The sequence below is a fragment of the Euwallacea similis genome, chromosome 1 (genome assembly GCF_039881205.1).
Source record: "Euwallacea similis isolate ESF13 chromosome 1, ESF131.1, whole genome shotgun sequence".
Lineage (NCBI taxonomy): Eukaryota > Metazoa > Arthropoda > Insecta > Coleoptera > Curculionidae > Euwallacea > Euwallacea similis.
This window is the reverse complement of record NC_089609.1, coordinates 452,440-467,667: the sequence shown is the minus strand read 5'-3', so window position 1 is coordinate 467,667 and position 15,228 is coordinate 452,440. Positions and strand designations below refer to the sequence as shown.

Genomic DNA, 15,228 nt, shown 5'->3' with positions numbered 1-15,228 from the left:
TCGAGCTGACATCAGGCGAGGTCGCTCGACCTGTGGCCATAATAGATTAAAAACTAAAGCGAATCCTCTTCTTTTACCTTGGGTCAGTCTATCGGGCACATCTCCAGGTTTGGGACTGGGCATCCTCTCGTCCTTTTCCCTTATAGGCATAAAACACATGTTTTGCCGATCGCTTATTCCCACGGAAGACAGGTGATTGGCCAGTGGCGATGTCAATCCCGAGGGGGAACTATTTTTAGTCCTAGATAGCGTGGTGGGTTTCACGGGAAACACTCCGGGCTTCATCACCGCGTAATCCCCGGAAAAATCGTCGGTTTCGTTGCAGCACAACTCCGACAGTCTTGAGGGTGCCCCATTATTCGGAGGACAGTAGTTCATGTAGGGCGAGTCTTCCACGCGACTGGCTTCGAGGGGGGAAGACTTACTCGTCGTCTCAAAGTCCATCATAGTATACTCGTCTGTTGAAGCCTGTTGCAATGTTAGCTATCAATTTAGTGATTTGGTTTCCTTTTGTTATTAAGTTTGTTACCTTCTTCCTCGCTCCAGTGGCTTTGTACTGAACATTCAGAACGGAAGCAGGAACTTTCACCGCGGACGGCGCATGAGTCGTGGGAGTTGCACTTTTACTTCCAGCAATCATCGGCGACTGCGGACTGTTCAAACTCATGGGGAACATTGTAGAAGAACTAGAGGGCGTTGTGGTGACGCTTGAACTGAGAGAACTGTCTTTCGAGCTGCCTCCTTGCGATGCAGACCCTTTCCTGGGTGATTTCTGCCGCGGCAAACTGGAGTAAGGACTCAGAGGAAGGTGCATTTTTGGGGAGCCCCTCGTGGGCGGAGAGGGTTTCCTACCCAGCGGCGACGAGATGGAAATCGGACTAGAATTCTTAACGGCGGTATTGCCGGAAACTGTCTGAATGGCGATTGGCTGGGACCGCGTTTTGTCCGTCTTGGTGGCCGATAGAGCTACGTTCATGCCGGACATGTTTAAGTAGTCACCGTGCTCGTTGTCTGCGCTCTCCGTACTGTTTTGTCGTTGATGCTTTATTGAGGAAGAGTCGCCAGGTGTCATTGGAACGTACCTAAAGCAAACACCGTTATTATCAAAACTAACAATGTTCCGTTTAATCAGACTTGCCCCTCAATTGTGGATCGGCCTCCGCGACTCGCCCCGAAGGGCAAATGATCCGAGAGCTTGGGTGAAACGTTGTCAAAATGAGGTGGGGACGTGGACATATGCGAACCAAACGAGTCGGTCCTTCTGTTGCGTCCGGACATGTCCAAATAGTCGTTATGTTGGTCATTGGACAGTGCGCCTACAGCATTTATTGACATTTCAAAGTTGTTTTACTCAAACGGTTTGTGATATAAAACGCAATAATTTTGGAGTTCCAAAATATTATCAAGCTGGGAAAAATATCCGCTCAATTCAATTAGAAAGCTATCATCATACCTGGAGAAACAGCTCCTCTAGAATTCGTAGAGGAGTTGGAATCGGCGCGGAACCGACCCATGTCCAGATAATCTTGACGATGGTTGTGAGTCGGTCCCTGGAAACGTCCACACTGCCGCGCGTAATCGTCCATGGAATACGGCAGCTTGGGGCTCGAGCTAGATGAAAAAAAAAAGCAAAATTTGTATTACACATGCCTCACACGAGTTCCGAAGAGAGAAGCATTGAAAATCTTACCCAGACATATCCATGTAATCCTCTTTGACCTGGGTAGAGTTACCACCTCCACTCATGTCCAAATAAGACGAATGGTCGTTGCTCACGTATTGCTGCTGCTGTTCTTGCTGAGCCCCACTCATGTCCAGATAATGCGAAAAGGGGTGTCCAGCCAAAGGGCGATTGTTGCCGCTCATGTCCAGATACGCACCGTTCACTTGATTCATGGGCTGCAGTGACATTCCCCTGGACTCGAGTGTGGCAATTAATCGCTGCCCTTGGGTCATGTCCACGTAGGGAGCAATGTCATTGCCGCCTGAAAGTGCTCGCAGGCCCGGTCTGGTTTCTACGAAGCTCTCCAGAGCGGATTTTTTGTGGTCGCCCCCAAATCCTATGTACGCAGACATGATAAAGTGAACTTCAATTTTTGATAGGACCCACCGAAATGTTGACCAAGGAACCCAAGGAATTTGCCCTTGGCACTGTTGCAACTACTGTTTTTGTGATTGCAAGAGCTGTTGCCGCCCTTCGACCCCTTGTTGGCATTGGCTGAAAAGTCCATTTCCATTAAATCATCCATCGGGTTGTTTATGGAGCCGTGAGAGCTGCCTATGCGAGAGTTGGGTCCCAAAAGTGGGGCGCTGTTGGACTTCACTCCAGGCACATGATGCTGAGGTGGAAGTACCTGCAGGACGATTTTTACAATTACCGCTAAACCGAATGAACCTAGAAATTACCCTATTGAAATACTTCTTGGTTTTGGAGCCGACACTAAAGGCTCGGACTCTAGAGTTCTCAGGAGTGGTAGCTAGCTGAGCTTCTGGAGGTTTTGAGCCCACAGAGTAAGCCCTGCAAGGTCTGGTATCGTCATCTTCAGGAGATACATATGAGCGCACCTTGTCCAGAGGATAATCTTGGTATCTACAATAAAAACAACGTTCAGAGAAACTCCCAAAAAACTTTCGACAGAAACGCACCTAGAATCAGCGCTAGGTGTTCCGGAAGTCATGTTAAGACTATTGGAGGTGTAATTGAGAGCTCCTTGGGGCCCTCTCATGTCCAGATAATCTATATTTTGTGGAGTCATCGACACATAGTTGATTCCGTGATTGGCTCTGGGAGATTCTGGGTAATCCTCCTCCGCGATTACTTCATCGGGGGTCATGGTAGAGTACATTCGTTGATGTTCCAATTCGTGGATGCCGTCGTATTCGTCTGCCAAGCTATAAGACGACCCCGTAGAATCTGACGGAGGGCTAATTGGGCTTCCTGCTCGAAAGACGTAATTTCAGTTATCGCGGCTCTTTGCAAGAACGCGTTATTACCAGTTGGAGGGCTGTGCGAAGCGTCTCGAAGGTGGCTTCTAAAGGGCACTGCGTACGGTTTTCCCCAGCTGGGTATGGCATGATTGCCCTCGCTGGTAGTCCTCGGTCTCGAAGGCATGCTGTCGCACCGCTCACGGAAGCCTGCAATAGCATCGCAACTGAATACACATCAGTCCAAAATTGGGAGAAAACTCAAGGTGGAGCGAACTTAAGCCAGACGAGACGAAAGATACGTACTACATTTGCCACCTCCAACGGCGCCCTGCATTTTTTTAGTAGCCATCTGATGATTGGTTAGGAAAATGGTGTTGGTGGTGGTAGTGGTGGTAGTAGTGTTATCTGAAGTGCTATTGGTGACGTGGGGGGATACTGTGCCAAGGGGTGAAGCCAGGGGCAATGACTGGGTGCGCTGGTGATTAGCCCCCGATGACCAGCCGATGCCACCACCTGGAGACAAACACAACACTGCAGATGGTGCGGAAACGGGGAACAGTGCATCGGGTTGGAACTAAGAAAACGCATCGTGGCGATGCATGTCGTTACGGGATAGTGACAAGAGAAAGCTTTATTTACAGGCTAATGGTGGTATCTAACGATTTTCAACAAACAAATAGTTCATTCTCACTATTGAACTAGACTAAAACTAATAGAACATATTGGAATTGTGCGCATTCGAATGTCGGAATTATCAGCTAATCGGAAATCTGTGTGACAAGAACGCCCCTTAATCCTTGCCAGACAACAGAAGCCAATCCGAGCCTAATCCAGTTTCGCTTGCGATTGCACTGCGACAAAAACAAAATGTATAAATATCCAGACTGACATCTAATTCTGGCAGACCGGCCAGACGGTCGGCAATAATAAAACCTTGATACTTTAGCCGCCTGTTACGTAATGCGAACTCTTGCTAAATGCCACGATATTTTTCTCTGTATCGGCGGTCGATGTATTTTTGAGGTGTCCATTCCGGGAGCCGAATCGGCTTCGATTGAGATTCAGAAGCCGAAACGGTCGAAAATGGAGAACGTTTACCGACGCTCCTTCGCCGAATTGTCAAGGTTGAGGAGCACTGCCACGAAGACAGATCGTCGTGAGTTTAGCGTTCGAATACGACTCGATACCGATTTATTTTTATTTAAGACTACATTCATCGGACATTCTGAAGTGCAAAAAACTGTACAAGCGGTGCTTCGGCGAGAAATCCGATCGTATTTAACGTCGAAATGTCAATTGAGGAAAACAACGTAAAAATAGATCATCGGCATGCACATTCACCGATCTACCGTTGCTGACGTCAAAACATCTGAGTTTATAAACAAAACAAGAAGAATGGCATTTTCTGTTCGGTGTTCGAAGCGTTTCGGAGACACCAAAGGACATTCTATTTCTACAAATACACACGACAAAGAAGCATTGTTCGGAAAGCGGAATTCTACTGGGCCCAAAACAAAACTACCGGATACGAACCTGAGATCGAATGACGTCTCTTGCCGGGGCCCCTCAGGAGGATGTGGTTGTAAATGCTCATCGCTACGCCACTCACTGCAAGCCCCATGCAACCACATTAATGCCACATTTAAAGAGAGTTAATGTTTTTTGCTGAATGATCAATTTTGGAGCGCAACCACTTGGTGTTTAACAAATGGTGGTAGTTTAAACGAATTCGTAAGCGGAGGCTCGCATCAGCGGTTTTTTTTGCGTTCGAGTCACTCGTACGCGCGCACAACAGAACAACGTGGTACCTCTACCCCCCGGGTTATTGCAATTAGATTTGTTAGTGATAGCTAGAGAACGACTAAAACACCAAACACCAATACAGAAAACCAAGAAGCCTACCAGTAGTGGTACTGCTGGCTGCAGCAGCAGTTACGGGCGGTGTTAAGGTAGTTTCGGTAGAGGTAGAAGGTTCTGTAAGGGGAGATGCTACGGTTAGTCTAGGTGTACACTACAGGGCGTAACAAAATTAAACCATCTATAGGAGCTCTAGTGTGGGTATACGAGCCCAGGAAGTGTCGTCAATTAAGACGCATCGATGAAGCGCAAATTAGGTCGGATCCACAGGCCCCACTGCAACGTAGTACAGAATTTAGGGCACTATGCAGCGACGCGACCCGAAATGGAGGCGCGTCCCTTCGCTTCCCCGCCCCGCTGACCCTGATCCAGCTTGTTTATGGCATCCTGGTCAATATTGATGTCTGGCTGAATTGACTAAAAACCTCGCATATTCCCCGGAAAACAATAGCACACGCCGGGAGAGGGGAGCGGGGGCCGTTTTCGTCATAAAAACAACATTAGGGGCCCCTTCGCACGTTAGCGTTGGTGTTGTTGTTTACTCCTTCTGACGAAATTCAATTTGCGGACGTTTTATTAACACCCCCTCATCCCTCGCACTGTTCGCCGCAGATTAACGACGTGTTACAAAAACCCCAATAAAAGAGGAATAGAGGGGTAAGCTGGCACATGTGGGTGCAGTGGCGTTCGTAATTCGTTCGCCCTTTTGTCATGCACGTGTAAACGTTTTTTTCCTTTTTTTTTTTTAACACGGCTTACCTTTTGGGTTATCAACGTGCCGAGCGAGTTCGTCGATCTCGGCTAAATGGCAAATGCAGCTTATTATTTGCCGATAATAACAAACACGCTTTTCTTGACATAATGACGAGCGAGATATCATTCAATCGAGCCTCAGATAAAATTCAATGGCCGTACTATCGCCACACCTTTTCGTTACGTACTACCTAATTTTGTGTTTTTCGCCTTTAACCGGATTTACAATGAACTGAAATAGAGACGGCTTTTGCATTGAAACGATGATAAGCCGTCAATTAGGGAAGCGTGTATGGTGCACATCGCGGCGCGATAACGTTGTTGTTTACAAAACGGGCGGGCAATAATTCGGTTTTTAAGCCAAACTCCGCTGCTGGGCACGTAACATATCCGAGACAATCGGCCATAAATCAACTCAGGCGCCTCAGTAACTCAATTGCCTACGTGAGTCTGAGCATACGCACGTAATACGGGCTGTCGGGAGGATGGCTTCCTTTTTCCCTTAATTTTCGGCCTTATTCCACATGCAATTGGAAAAAGTGGCACGCATACCTCTGCCCATCGTGTACGTGCGTACATACTACATTATGATTTATGACGAAAACTGCAAGCCCATGCATGTGTATGTTCTGTTACGCCTAGACGCTGACGAGGCGTTCCCCATTGACGTCATCGTCACACCGGCACGTGGACGATTTCGTTATACGCCGCTAAAGCCACGTCTACACTGATTTCTGCTACGAGGGGTAGTGGCAGAATCATTCCGGAAATTCGTCTATGAACCGGTAAAATTTCATTCATTTCGCCTTTTTTGTGTTTGTGGCTCGTCGAAAAAAGTCCCCCCGAAGAAGCTCCCCCCTCTCGGCTCCATTTGCTTTCGGCTCGTTGGGGACCGCTTTCTCTGGTCGTCGTGCGATTTCCATTTCGACAAAATTCCTTGACGTGAGCGCGGACAAGAGAGCGCATCCGCCGCACGTCAAGAAAACGCCAATTCGACTATGACAAATTAGGTTTCGTTGCAAGGTTGCTTCGCCATCGAAACGAAAAACGCTCCCGATGCACCTTTAAATACTTTGCACCGCCCCCTCGTACGAAAAATTGGTGCAGGGCTAAACCCGGGGGCACCTCGTGCTGCCTACGCGCTCTTCTCCACGTGCCTGTCCTTTCCCCCGGAGACCCGGGGGGATGTGGTCGCTACGAAATTACCGAAGAATTTCAAGCCCGAACATCAACCGTGGACAATACGGCTTGTTACTACTCAACGCCAGATAATTATTAAATTATCAACTGTTGAGTGTCGTGCAGGGCACAAGGGCGTGGTCGTTAACCCACATCGGGTAGCTAATTACTTACCGTGAAGCGGGATTTGCTTTGAAGTCATTATGTGGTTGATCTTCTTACTGTTGGTTTTCGAGGATTCAGTGTCGCTCGCCGACCTGATGCGCCCTTTCGGTTGCAAATCGCTGGGTTCGTTGGACTCGACGGTACCCGCGGCGGCCGCCGCCTTGCTCCGTTCCTGGGCCAATTTAAACCGACTGCAAAACAATGGTTATTTAACGATTTTTTTTACGATAAGTTTTGACGCATATCGAGTCGTTACACTCGCGTTTTTAGGCAAAAACAGCAACGGTATCGGTGTCGTCATTCGTATGTAAATCAATTGCTTCGGAACAATGGGCGATGTTTTTGTTGTTTTTATAAGCCGTTTGCGTCTCGTCTATTATTGCCGTTATCATTCTGTGCGTCAATGCTGAGCAGGTAGAACCTATGTAGTTCCCGAACGGTGGGTGATGTCGCCAAAATGCTCAAGGATGAGGCCCATGGCCGGCCGGGCGGGCGGGCGGCGCACATTCGTAACCCCACGAAAGTGCGTAGATCGCAATGTGGTTATTATAAAATTGATTAACGGTCAAGGATCGATCTGAAATGCAGCCGTTTTGCTGTGTCGTATCGCCTTGCGAGGGTTCTTTCTACGAGCTTAAATATCGGCATAGAGTACGTTCGAATTCATTTTGACCGGGAGAAGCCGGCATCGTTTTGCAAAACAACTTTATTTTTACCGAGGAGAGTTTCGCGAGCCATTGGCGTAGACGCGGCCCGTCGCAACGTCAACGGTGCAAGATTAACGCCAGTTTGGTCAAAATCGTGATAAATAAAGCGTTTCGTTTAAGCCCGAACACGTTTCTCCCCGTGCGTTCTTCGGCAACGACGATGCCATCCAGTAAATTAAGGCGAACGTAATTAACATGGAGCGACAGCCAAATTAGTAAACGTCCTCATTAAGTTACACACCTTGCCTGGTTCGCAACGGATATCACGAAACAAATGCCCCCCCCTCCCCGGTAAATGGCTCTTTCGCCTAATTTAATAAATGTAAATTCGTTGTTAAGTGCGAGACTCTATTGCGGCCAAGGGGCTCAGATAACCCGCTGATTTATAGGCCGTTCGGTATCTTTCTTTGGTTACCACAGGCGCGTCCTAATTGATAAGGCACTAGGTGTTATGTGGTTTCCACGCGATTCTTCTATTTGGCACGGAAAAAAGGGGCAATAGAAGAAAGCGTTCCGAATGCGGAAATCGAGGGAACCCTCGCTGGCACCGTTTCAGTCCTTCGACCGAACCGACCCAGCCGGAAAATATTCTTTCCAAAAGCGTACGGGAGCGAAACCGTTCTCCGTGCACGCTGCAAGGCCAAAAAGGCACGGCGCCCCGCCAAAAAGCCTTGCAGCGAACCGTAATTTTGGACCGTCAATTTGAAAATGTCCGAACGTTCGCGGGATTTTTGCGAATATTTCAAACTCTCGTTTCACACCTCTACACGCCGCGCATCAATCAAAAAATTTCTTCGGGTCATTTGCGTGCCGTTCGCCATATGGTCAAGAAACAGGATTTTCCAGTTGATGATTCACACATGATTCAGTGTTGAACCGGACGTCATCCAACTAACTAACTAACCAACTTTCCCTCAATAAGCCTAATGATGGCATTGCCGTCAGGTCCCATTCAACAGGAAAAGTGCGATTTTTTCCCTCCCAAACAACGGACTTGTGTCGTTGGCACCTGAACCGCGGAAATGTTTGGCGTCAGCGTCTGTGGTCACGATGGTGTAGGAAAAAATGTGGAACAATTAGCGCTGCTGCTCACAAACGACGTCGAACCATAAAATTTTCGAAATAGTTTCCGGTAGATCTGTGATCGGTCGGCTTATCTTACCACATCAGCTGTTTTCGAGCCGCGAATAAATTTAATTATGATGGATTTATTTGTCGTTTAGTGTCTGGTAAACATCGAGCAGAGGCGGCGGTTTTTCACGATTTAGTTGAGCATTTCTGTCTTTTTCAATGATTAAATGCGAAGCGTGTATGGATCTAGGGTATTTAAGAGTGCACAAATTCACGCGCCGAAGGACGACTTTATCGATCACCTTAAACCGGGCAAAATGCCGTTGCCGACATTTTTAGAACCGCAGATGAAATTATCATGCCGAATTTATGCGTCCTCGCAACTGTCCAAAGCGCGACCGTATGGCTGACGCACTCTGCGTGAGGCAAGTGCCGATTTCCTCTCATAGACACCGCCGAAAAACAAGGGAAAGTAATTACCGAAGGAGCAAGAAAGTGATATTACAGAGGAGAAACTAATTAAACATTCATGTGCCATTTCCCCAAAGTACGTGGGCCACGTTTAGCAACACAAAACACGTCTAGACGAATAAATAACTCGGCTTGTCAAATAAAGTTCCCCCCTTGAAGAAGTTTATATTTTTTAAGGGGAAAAACAGAGGCTCGCGGCAACAGCAGGATACGAGCGCCCACAACAAGACAAATTCAAATTGGTTGTTTACAGGAAGTGCTACCAGTAACGACTGCGAGTGTTGCAATTACTGTTAACGCACACAACAAAGAGACAGAGGTCTTAGGCAAGGTTGTGTCACACTCAAATAATAATACCAATAACACCCGGAAACTTTCCTGCGGAGAATGCCTGCGTATTCTTGCTGAGGTGGGTGGTTCTCGGAGTGCTGCGGCCTTTGAGAAGGAAAAATGGGTTAATGCTTTCACCTGGTCGTGCTGGCCGCGCGGGCATAAAAGATGATTGAAAACACTTAAATGAAACTTAATCGATCCAATCTGGCAATTAGCATACCTCACGCTACATTTCACATATTTAATTGGCCCGCGGTAATTTTAAATAAACAATAACAACGCGTCTAGTCTAGACTTGAGTTTCGGTGCCGAAAACAAAACTCATGACGTCCGGATTAGTGTCTCGGTGATATATGGAAATAAAACATGAATTACCTGTTCGACTAGAAAAGTACCACTCGATACCAATCAAGCCCGATAATCTACACGTAAGCGCCGCAAATTGGATTTTTTAGAAGTTTATCGAACCAGACATCATGTTCTTGTAAACTTTCCGAAACGCTCGGCGGTTTGATGATGCGATCCTGAGCCATGCAGAAAACCAGATATTCCAATGGACCCCGTTTTTCTCTCCACTGCAGACAGTGATTTTTACACCTCTTTACAAGCATCAAAGTGCGTGCCTTAGGATAAGTAAGGAGGCGCCATGTTTATGGTGAACTGTCGACACAAGATCAACAAAGTTTATTACCGGAGATTGGGGGAATTTCCAACAAAAAAATTCCAAGCGAACTTATTTTAATTTCTTCGAAAAAAAGGCTAATTTCGACAAAGAGGTGGTGCTGGCGCTCCTCTTTAACTTAGAAGAAGCATTTAATAGGGAGAGGCCCGCCTTGCACCTGGGTGTACCCCATCCCAGTTGGTGGGATGGGTCAAATTGGCGTCTCGGCATCGCGAAGTCAGGGTATCTTTGGGAGGCCACCAGAAGCAAGTCGCGGTCAAGGGTCGTCAACTGCGTACGACCGGAGGGCTTCCTGGTGGGGGGGGTTTCACACTTCAGGGGTCCGATTCGATAGGAATACGGGGCAGTCGGGGTGAAAGTGAAAATTTTGTCGAGGGAAGTTTTTCCATCGGCACGCTCTGGCGATGGAAAAACTTCACTCGACGATGGTGCCGAGCAGGTGCGTCTTCAGTGTCTACGACCTAGTGCAAATTGCTTGTAAAAACGTCGGTGTCCTCAGATGGGACCGTGTTAAAAACAGAAGGAAGGCGAACGCGGGTTTCGGGGAAGCTACGCTGTACGGGAAATTATCGATGCTGAAGCCAGAGGCTAAGTACTTGGGGGTCGGGTGTGACCCGAGCAAGCTAACTTTGGAAGAAACTTGCAATAAGGCAATACCACTGACATAACAACTGCGCAGGAAAATGGAAAAGAGATGGAGTCAGAAACCCCTCCTACACGAGCTTTCCACTGCGGTAATCACACCGAGGGTCCCCAATGAATTCGTGGTTTGGTTGCTGGCAAAAGTGCAGAGTGGTCTGCACGGCAATCATCGATGTCCGGAGGAGCCTTTACTCCTAGCGTTATTACGTTTTTCAAGCGAAATAAATCACATTAAATACAAACTGCGGTCTGCGAGCCGATCTTTTAGCCTTTATGTTCCTGACTATATGGCGAACGCGCGTGTACTTTATTTTTAAAGAATTGGTAAAATGTCATCTCCTCGCACGGAATTAATGGTAAAGGACCTGAGCGCAAATGGCGTCCCGTGCGACTCCTCCACAGGGGCGGGTTATCGGACGTATGCCGAGAGCCCGCGGGCCTTAAAAAATGAGATTGAGTGACGATCCTCTCGTTTCCTTCGTCGAGCAGCGGACTCACCGCCAACGGCCGCGATCGCGCCCACGAATTATCAGATCGAGGAGACAGTTTCGCGAGTTCTTTCGTGGCGAACGAATTCGTGATAATTTTAAGTTTTCGAAGCACAAAATACTTACTGGCTTATTGTAGTCTGTATGTTCAGAGCTATGATAGTGTCATCCGCCTCGAACCAGATCTCACCAGCCCCAATCTCGCTCATTCTTCCCACCTGAAACAAAGCGAGGAAATTTTGCTAATTCGACGATAATATCGTTGGGCAATTGTTTACGGATCAGCTTTGTTTGGTTACGAATTTTGTGCGTTAACGATTATTCACACGTGCGTCCATCGTTCGGTACACGGAAAGTCACGTGTTATTATTATTATTGGGCTCTTTCGCTCTCGAGCCCGAGCCTGTACCGGTTTGCGCAACTGAAAAACAATCGTTTCGGTAAACATAGGCATCGTTAAAAAAATTGACGACCTCGGCATTGATTTTGCGGCAAAAAGGCGGGCAATAAAACGCGGGATTGCGGAATTGCACATAATCGACGCTCGTGCACTTTACGATCTCGTTTAAATGTCGTTAAAGTCGTTAAAGTTTAGTTATTTGACTGTTAAGTTATTTAACTTATTATTAACATCACTCCGAAAGTACTGCATGTACTACGAAAAACGAGAGGCTTTTTAATAGGTTTTTCGACGTAAACGGGCGCCAACGTGGACACACGCGCGCGATTCGGGCGGCAGGTATTTGCGAATTTCGTCTCAACGTGAAAAATGGAAATTCGAAAATTGCGGCACCGGTCGGGATCCGATCAAAATCAAAAACCGTGATCGGGCCCGCGATTGTGCGATAATGGACTTCGTTCTCGGCGGTATCGAGTACCAAATATTTAGAAATCTGCCGCCTAACGACTAAAAATTCCAAAAATTCCACAATAACAAACTTATATATTTGTTAGCGTGGCAATAAAGACAAATAATGAGTTTCAAATTTCGAAATTCGTTACGTAGCAACAGGGAAATCCCCACCTGAACTTATAGGTTTACTACTAATGTTTAGATTCTGATTGAGATATACAAACAGTAAACAACGCTTTCAATGACGATGAGTGTCATCGGATTACGAAACCGACGGATTCGGTTTATTAAAAATCAAAACAACTCGGTAATAAAATACAAAACTTAATTTGTCCGGTCATTTCGAATATCGAAAGTCGTTAAATGCAGGTAATAAGGCGCAAAAAACATCCACGTGTCTGACGACAGTATTTTTTTTAAGGCACTTTTTAGCTCGCTTTTTCCACGGCGCTACGCCGGCAGGACTAACAACAATGTCGCTGTTTTTTTGGTACACGTAGAAACTGCACTGAATAATACGCAGGCCAATATCTGTTTGTTTTTGAGAAAAGCTCCGGCCATTGCGGTGGTGCAGCAAACGACCTGCTCTGGGAGGCATTTAAAACGAGCCTGAAATGACCGACTGAAAAAAAAGAAAATCACTGTGACGAGTGAAAACAACCGAACGTCTAAGCGTTGCCAATTTTCAAAAAAAGGTTTTGATGACATTTTCGCTAATCATTAAACAGCCATGATAAGACGAAACGCAGAGCCAATAGCGAATTGCGACGTTGCCGTGGCTCTTTCGATTTCTTCTGCCCTGAAACCATACGTGTACCGTATGGTCTCAGGTGTGTCTGCTTCTCAGTTACTATGGCACGGCACCACGGGTCAGATTGCTTTGAGAAATGGCAGTTTTAACATGGCGACGTATTTGAATTCATGCACATAACAACATGTCCGCTCTGTCCGCCGATCCAAGTCGATTAAACGTGCGTAATGGTCCATTACGTGGCTACTTTGTCACGCCGTGGAACAACTTAGTGCCAACTTCGGACTCTGCTCAGAGACGTTGAGAGACGGTCAATATCAAGCAGAGATCATCTGTTCTGAATTCGCAATAACTTTTCCATGCGCATTAAACTAGGCCTAACTAGCTCATCCGCAATATCGCTGGTCGGACTGTTGTTTACTGCAAAGTCGAACGGGTCGCAATATACCAAACAAAACATCCACTAGTTAACGAATCATTTTGTTGTTATGTCGGAATTTTCCCATCACGCAGTTATTATTGGGCTTGAGCGTCTGCGCCTCATTATTAAGGTAGGTCATCGTTAACGACATCAAATTGTGCCAGTAGAAAACGACATTCCTACCTCGAGGAAGAAGAAATTCTTTAAGTTGCCGCAGCTCCGCACATTGGACAGCGACAGTTCGATGATCGAAGGGATGGGCTCGTCGATTTTCAGGAGGGTGATGGTCTTGTCCGTCAGGCACAGCCGGTACAGCCCTGTCCTTCCTACCCCCAGGCTTCTGTCGCAGAGAGACACTTGCCACACAAACTCTGAAACAAAAATGAACACATGGCAACGTCGCAATTTTAACAAAATCATATACATATTGACACCTCGAATAAAATAGCTGAATTTCTCGTATTTGCTATCTGGACTTGGGCCAACCACCCAAACCACACCCAATTGAACTAATCCCGCCCAATGTTGACAGTAGTCGAAATTAATGAAAAGAGGACTAATTACGCGCGACCGAATAGGTGGCAACGCGGCAGGGCCACCGATTCAATCATTCATGTTTTGCATGGCCGGATTATTATTCTTTGAAAGTTTCTATAAGCAAACAAAATGCAAATAAAATAATGAGAAAGACAAAAGCACGGCTAAAAATAGTTACGATATCGGGGAGTCCGCCTCCATTAGCATATAAACAGTTTTCTTGGGGGGTTTTAAACAGCCGCTAACAAAGTGCCGGTACAGATTTTAATCGCGGCACTTAAGATGATTAATTGATACGATACATCTTATTTTTGAGCTTGAGCGCTTAAATTGACAGGCGCGGGCATGGGTGACGTAACCCACGGGCAAAATGGGGAAATACCAACGAGGAAAACGTAAACAAACATTTTGCGGAAGAGGAGCGTTGCAGGGAATCGGGAAATTCGAAGAGATCTGACAACGTGCACGTGTGCCATTGCCGAATCTTGAACGCGTTCTGGTCAACACGGCTCAGAGTCTTGCAAAGTACGAGCAACGTCAATATCGATGTTCTCATCCCTACGTTTTGCAGTCCAAGGCCACCACTGTGAACCATCGGCCATGACCAGTCTGGATATTATGAAAGTAGGCAATTTTTTGTTGCAAACGCTTTCATCTTGGGTAGTTAACGCTGCCAAATGGAGCAAAAAAGCCGAGATTTTTATACGTATTACCTAATCCTAATAAATTAAAGTTTTCTTTGGTGGATTCCTACAGAGCGAGCAGCAAAGAGGGGGGAGCTGGCGGCACCTCGAAACACGGCCACCTCTCCTCTTCATGGCTCACCCTGTAGATTCACTCCCCCGCCTAGTTCTGACGACGAAACCAACCGACTCGGGCTTCGTTACACCGCGACCGGACCAAAACATCTTTCTTGTTAATTATATGAATGACAGGACTTACGCACACACGCATGTGTCATCGGCTCGACCCATAGCCACACGGGTGTACACATTATACATGTTGGTCCGTTTAGAATGTTGTTTTTCTGGCCTGAATTCTTGAATGTCGCGGGCCGAAGTACAAGATACATTAATACAGGATGTGATTCACGTCGTGCATTGATGGTAAACAACTTAGTCGCACGCTACCATCGGAGGGTCAGGGACGGACCAGAATTCGCACGCCTAATCGGGGTAATTTGAGCCAAAGAGGGTCTAAAGTCACACACGCAATTCGGTAGCGGCAGGCAGAACATAAATAGTTCTGGCCTAGAAAAAATAATTTGTTTTTAACGGCGGCTTCTGACGTATTTGCCAACCTAAATTTCTCGTTACATCAGACAGGTATGGGTGTAAAACAAAATCGAGCGCGACCACCGGCGATTGTTTTTCGCCAGTTAGCTGTTACG

The 15,228-nt window shown here is 46.8% G+C and overlaps 1 protein-coding gene across 7 annotated transcripts in view; it reads right to left on the bottom strand.

Annotated features, from left to right (window-relative positions):
• chico (insulin receptor substrate 1 chico) overlaps positions 1–15,228 on the bottom strand; it is a 38,083-nt gene that overhangs the window by 2,644 nt on the left and 20,211 nt on the right. Inside the window, exons 2-16 of one of the 7 annotated variants that reach the window (XM_066394363.1) lie at positions 13,485–13,672; positions 11,403–11,494; positions 6,892–7,073; positions 4,831–4,902; positions 4,462–4,536; positions 3,232–3,441; positions 2,995–3,135; positions 2,647–2,938; positions 2,407–2,590; positions 2,111–2,354; positions 1,691–2,060; positions 1,454–1,611; positions 1,139–1,316; positions 530–1,082; positions 78–468 (exon numbers count right to left, since the gene is read on the bottom strand). In XM_066394363.1, the coding sequence (XP_066250460.1) occupies positions 78–468; positions 530–1,082; positions 1,139–1,316; positions 1,454–1,611; positions 1,691–2,060; positions 2,111–2,354; positions 2,407–2,590; positions 2,647–2,938; positions 2,995–3,135; positions 3,232–3,441; positions 4,462–4,536; positions 4,831–4,902; positions 6,892–7,073; positions 11,403–11,494; positions 13,485–13,672 (3,330 nt within the window). The remainder of the gene's footprint in view (positions 1–77; positions 469–529; positions 1,083–1,138; positions 1,317–1,453; positions 1,612–1,690; positions 2,061–2,110; positions 2,355–2,406; positions 2,591–2,646; positions 2,939–2,994; positions 3,136–3,231; positions 3,442–4,461; positions 4,537–4,830; positions 4,903–6,891; positions 7,074–11,402; positions 11,495–13,484; positions 13,673–15,228) is intronic. The other 6 variants (XM_066394371.1, XM_066394379.1, XM_066394398.1 and 3 more) reach the window with 6 other exon arrangements.